Source organism: Limulus polyphemus, unplaced genomic scaffold, assembly GCF_000517525.1.
Source record: "Limulus polyphemus unplaced genomic scaffold, Limulus_polyphemus-2.1.2 Scaffold158, whole genome shotgun sequence".
NCBI lineage: Eukaryota > Metazoa > Arthropoda > Merostomata > Xiphosura > Limulidae > Limulus > Limulus polyphemus.
The window spans coordinates 891,042-897,414 of record NW_013665768.1 but is presented as its reverse complement, the minus strand read 5'-3'; the positions used below and the strand labels follow the sequence as shown (position 1 = coordinate 897,414).

The 6,373-nt window shown below is 30.8% G+C and overlaps 1 protein-coding gene across 3 annotated transcripts in view; it reads right to left on the bottom strand.

Annotated features, from left to right (window-relative positions):
- The window catches only part of LOC106476780 (gamma-taxilin-like), a 40,121-nt gene continuing 33,748 nt past the window's right edge, over nucleotides 1-6,373 (bottom strand). For all 3 annotated transcript variants that reach the window (XM_013937410.2, XM_022381372.1, XM_022381373.1), the window contains exons 6-9: nucleotides 5,336-5,623; nucleotides 4,719-4,814; nucleotides 1,673-1,808; nucleotides 1-507 (exon numbers count right to left, since the gene is read on the bottom strand). In XM_013937410.2, the coding sequence (XP_013792864.1) occupies nucleotides 413-507; nucleotides 1,673-1,808; nucleotides 4,719-4,814; nucleotides 5,336-5,623 (615 nt within the window). In that variant the 3' untranslated portion in view covers nucleotides 1-412. The remainder of the gene's footprint in view (nucleotides 508-1,672; nucleotides 1,809-4,718; nucleotides 4,815-5,335; nucleotides 5,624-6,373) is intronic.

Genomic DNA, 6,373 nt, shown 5'->3' with positions numbered 1-6,373 from the left:
TCTATTTCAGTAAATTTTGGCACTTTATTACAAGTACTTCATTTACATGTTTATGTTATAATACAGTTCTGGTAATTCAGACAAAATCAATTTATTTCACAATGGTTTTACACTAACTAAAATTTTCAGGTAAGAAAAATTATTTGATGGTCTTAAAACCAAATCCAAAACACACAAGAGCTTATATTCCTGGGCCATTGTGCCTTTTAGTTGTAAATTAAGACTTATAGGCATTACTAAATGGTGGCAACAATTTTCAATGCTGTACTTAAACTCATAACAATGTAGAACACTCCCATACCAAAAGGTAATAACCACAGAGAACAGATATACTAACACATCTTGGTAAACACACACATAATCTAATATGCTTTGCTTCCAACTGTAGCTGAATGAAAATGCTGAACAACTATTACTCCAAATTAACTTCTTGTGTGGAAATGGCTGGATTCTCCTTTTCTGGTGTACAGGAAACACAACATTCATGGTGTTCATTGTTCTTTTCCACTGTAAATGAAAAAAGGCACTTAGACCATCTTGGAGTTGAAGTAAGCATGAGCTTTTTATCTATGTTTTAACCCTTATATAGTGAAATGTAATAGAATATTATTACTGCTATTCAGTTCTTTACACTAAGTGTTGTAACAGGTAAAATAATAAAATTACTTAATAGGATTCAGTGTCTGTGTGTGTCATTTAACTCGTCTTAAACTGCTGGTCACACCAACTTCTAAATGAACCATTTTGGTCCCGAGGTTTGCACGAGAGTAAATTTTTCACCCCACCCCTCAGAGAACCCAGGGATTTTCAAAAATTCCCTTCTCTTAAACTGTTCAACCTGCCAACTTCTAAATAGTGCCAAACGAATAATCTCAGCCCTGAAGTTTGCACAAATGTAAAACTTTTCACCCAAACCCTTAGATTCCCCAAAAATGGACCACAAATTTGATTTACATTAGTGCATGTAATTAAGTAGTCCTACTAATAACCTTTTGTAACTTTGTTAAAGAAATTAAACTTGCATTATAGCAGCAATGATCATTAAACTTAAAAAGTGCAAAACGGTACTTCAAGCATTAAATTTGCATTATAGTGGCTTTGTAAATGTGTGCCATAGGCCCACAGGTTTGCTAGTGATACAATACAGGACTCCAATGGTAAGAAACAATATAAAAAATTGTCATCAGTTCGAGGGTTAAATGGTCTCTCCAAAATATTTATTTTTTGTTTTTCTGTCACAAACATTTTCTTAATTAAAATATGAAATGTGAATCAAAATTTTGCATTAAAAAAAAAGTTGGAAATATTTCCAGTTGCTTTGTTTTACATGCTTTATCTAACAAAATTACTACTATCATTCATAAAATATGGCTCATGCTTGAAACATAGATGAAACCTGATATAATTTTATATTTTATGTAGAGAAACAACTTGCATCTACTCTAAAGGCAAAAATGGACAAGTAGTATAATTTAAAATAACGAGATTTTCATTCTAATAATTTTCTCAATTTCTTATATCTGTCTTTCATATTTTTTTTCAAAAAGCACACAAGACTGTTGAAACCATGTATCTTCAATTAGATGCATGCTTGGATTAGTTGTCATCATAATTGTATATCAAACTAGTTGTTTTTCTTTTTTATTTAGAATAACAAGAAAATATAACTAACATTGTGGAGAATCACTGGTTTGATTTTTCAGCTGGCTTTGAAGCTGGTTTCTTTCAGTTTGGAGAGCACGACACAATTTTTCCAAAGTAAGTATACGCTGATGTGCCACAATAAGCTGCTGATCTTGCTTTTGTTTCTGTGAGGTAAATAAACAGGAAGTTACTGCTAAACGTCACTTCAGAAGTAAAAAATTTCCTGCAATAAACTTATTTTTTGTAAAATGGACACTTTTTGGTACATATACGACACAGAATTAGGTAAAAAGCTAGTAAAAAATTTACTAAAATATTTAGTTGAAATTTTTTATTTTTGGGAATATGATTATCCTGATTAACACTTTATATTAGAAGCAAACTGTAAACAAACCAAATTAAAGATCACAACTTGGCCACTCATGCTACAGCATTTAATTTTCACTAACCTTTTTATGATATCAATGTCCATTCTAAATGGACAAATATCTGTCATTAATAATGCACCCTGTACTTTACCTATAAATATGCTAACACTATTTGTTTTTTCTGTTATTCACCAAAAAACAAGAGAATGAAAAAATATCTGCCTATTTTTTTATCTATAAACAACTAACGTTAATGATCAAATCTATCATCTAAACACACTAACACTGATAGTTTATCTAGCTACTCACCAAAACAAAGCTTAGATCAAATCTATCATCTAAAAACACACTAACACTGATAGTTTATCTAGCTACTCACCAAAACAAAGCTTAGATCAAATCTATCATCTAAAAACACACTAACACTGATAGTTTATCTAACTACTCACCAAAACAAAGCTTAAGATGATAAACTTTTCAGTTACCTACATAAAACCAAGCTGAAATATTGATCCATCCTGTTATACACTTAAAAATAAGCGAACAGTATTGATCATATCCTGTTACTCACTTATAAACAAGCTGACAGAATTGATCTATCCTGTTAATCACCTAAAAATAAGCTGACAGTATTGATCATATCCTGTTACTCACTTATAAACAAGCTGACAGAATTGATCTCTCCTGTTACTCACTTACAAACAAGTTGGCAGTATTGATCTCTCCTGTTACTCACCTAAAAACATGCTGAAAGTATTGATTTATCATGTTATTAATCTAAAAACAAGCTAGCTGACAGTATTGATATATCCTGTTACCTAAATATAAGCTGACATAACTACCATGCAGTAAGGACCGCAATGCATAGGGGGTGGGGGACTAAGGGGAAATGAGAGCTAGACAGTATAGCAATTAATGTTTATATCAGGGTTTCTCTGCCACAGTTTTAGTACTGCTTAGGAAAAGGCACCGAGAATGCTAGCCATTCACAATACCGCAGTGGTGGTAGTAACTCACAAGCTAATATTGGTACACTATGCATCATTACAAGCAAGAAGCTTGCAGGTGAGTCAGAAGACAATTGTTCACTTGAGTAAGTCATGGAGGATGCAACACAATTATAGAATAACATTCTAGCGAGGGGCAAAAGAATTAAAATGAAATACTCGATCATCTCCATTATTGGTAATACTATGCATTTATTTATTGATTGGTGACAGCAATGAGAATTAAGTATGACCTAATTTTCATTTTTACTAACTCACCATACATTATTTCTATCAAATCACAAGACAACACATTTAGCATCGTATTTCAGCATTTTTTGATACTTTGAATAGATACACACTTTTACATCTGAGGGTAAATTGGCAAGTTTTTATATTGAATTTTGAGGTATCAAGAACTGTGATCTGATTAAATGATTTGTTTTTTACTTATATTTTTTTTCTTAAGGTACCAAAGTCATTATACATATTATTTGAAACCTGGAATTATATTCTTTCACATAATCTAGTTTCCATTGTGCTAGAGTTATTTTCCTTTTAAATAGTCAAAACAAAAACCTTTCTAATGTACGCTTCTCTGAGATGAGTAAGTTATTGTTTTTTGATTGTATAAACATATTCTGTTGTTTATAATGCACAGAAAGTTAATGAATTAATGTGCTTTTTTGCATGTTTATTTTACTGAAGTTGTTGTTCTTGAAATCAGTTATTTATATACAGTTTCTTAAGTTTTGTAATTCAATCCTTAGGTGAAGGCAATGCACACTGAGGTCATAGTTTGTATTCTCAATAATTGTAATGTTAGTGTCTTTTTCAATAAATACTAGATAGACTATTACAAGTACATTGTGAATAAAAATTATGTATAGTAATAAAGTGAGAAAAACACTATCCATTTATATTAGTTTTAATACTTTACACAATGTTTTATTGCACATTTCCTTGTACCAAAAAGTCACTGAAAGTGGCCTAAGTATGGTAGTTAGACCTACTGGAATCCAGGATTGGAAAAGCCTTTAAAACAAAATTAACATAATCAGTTGCATTACTATGCATATTAAAGCATGTTCTGTTTACAATCACTGGAAGAAAAAACAAACTATTGATAAAGAGGCAGAGGCTAAAATTCAACATGAGGCACCTTTTTATAAAAGGGTACTAGAATGATTATTTAACATAACATTTATGTTTTCAAAAAATTCCTTAGTGTCTCGTGGTCATCACAAACAATTAGGAGAAGAATATAATGGGAATTTTTTTGTTACAAGTAGAACTGATGGTAAAATAAAATGATATTATGAAGCAAGTTCTTAATATGTCAAAAAGTTCCATAAAATACTTGAGTCCCAAAATTCAGAATGAAATAATTCGTTGTCTAGGAGGGTATTTGGATAAAACATTAACATCTGAAATTAATATGTATCCCTTTTATCCCTCTGTTTTTGAAACGACTTAAGACTATTTCTAAAAAAAAAAGGTCAAATGAGTGTAGTATTCAGATATCAACAATATCTCATGAAGTTAGCCAGCGTATGAGATTTAAGTTAGTCCTAAATTATATTCTACAATTATAAGTAAAGCAGCTTTAAGAAACACATATTTGAAATACAGAATATTATACAAACTATAAGATTGGATGAGGTAAAGTATAAGTGAAACATCAGAATTCTTCAAATATTAATTATTATTTTTTTTTTACCTCAGAAGCCATGTCTATAAGGGCTCTGTTGCTATTTTCCCACTTCAATTTCCATTGGCTGGTTTCCTTTTCTAAGTTTTTTACTTTCTTTGACATCTGTTTCATGGGAAAGAAGTAAAACTCAAAATCTTTACAGTGCTAAGTTAATACATAGTAATTTTTTAAATGTTTGCTTCATTTGAAAAGAACATTTAAAAAAAGGATGAATCACCACTGTTAGTATGATCAATACTACAACCCGGAATCAGCTAAAAAATGAATTCTATTTCATTTATAAAAAAGATAAGAACTTACACCTGTACTATATAAAACAGCTATTACTTTTCATTAGTTATATAAACAAAATCTGAATTATTTAACAACAAAGTAGTCTTTATCACTGTTCTTTCTACTTTCATCCTCAAAACTTTTAATTATCTCACCAAAAAAATACTATTCTTTCTAGTAATATAAATAAAACCTCTAATTAAAAAACAACAACAACAACTAAACCTAAAACACTGAACCAACAAGATGATAAAATCTATTATTTTTTTTCATTATTTATCAAAATAAGGCAAACTATACAGCAGTTTTTTAAAGAAATTGTTAAATAAATATTTAAGTAATATTCCTACCTTGTCCATGTCAGTTTTAAATGAAGTAAAAACTTTATTACTTTTGGCAAGCATCGTTTGAAACTCTTCATACTTGTTAGTATAAAGCACCAATTCTGAACGCAACTTCAATTCATTGGAAGAAAGCTCTGCACAACGTTTCTGCAGCTCACTGACACTTTCTAGTAGTTGCTGCTTCTCGTTTAAATAACTTTCTCGTTCCTGTTTCAGCTCTATACTAGCCTTAGCCAGTTTGGCTTTGGCTAGCTGAGATTCTAGCTCCTTCTGCCGTACAACTTTCTCCATGTGCTGAAAAAAATTCCATACCCGAGCCTTAAAAACGTTAAAGTTACTCTGGCACAACAATTACATTTTTACATAACATTATGACATATATGGTTTCTCCCTCTAGGTACCAGAATATCAAATAAATTGTGTCACTTCTGTAGCACCAGAATATGATATAAATCGTTTTTCATTCCTTTAGGTACCACATTCTCACATGCACGTTGTGTTTTGGTAACAGACTATTCCAAATATGTTGAGTTAGTAGTCCTGATATTTGATTATTACATAATAACATAATATTTTGGGACCTATTGGTCCATCTCGGCTGTTCCATCCTCTAAACTAAATTAAAATGATTAAAAAATAATATTAATAATAAAATTTTAAACCCAACCCTTTTCATTCATATACTTATCAAGCTTTTTCTTAAACCCACTTAAATTTACTGCCTCTACAACACCTGAATGCAACCAATACCAAAGGCCAACCACCCTGTTAGAAAAATAAAACTGCCTTAGCTGAAAATGACTCCTACTTTGGAAAAATTTATATTTGTGTTCTCTAGTCCTACTATTCTCATTGTTAAATATAAAAAAAGATGATACATCAACACTATCAATTCCCTTTACAATCTTAAACACCTCAATGAGATCCCCCCTAACTTCTTTTTTCAAGAGAAAACAATTTGAGAGATTTCAGCCTCTTGTCGTATGACAACTTCTCCATCCTAGACACCATTCTAGTAACCCTTCTCTGAATCCTTTCCTAAGG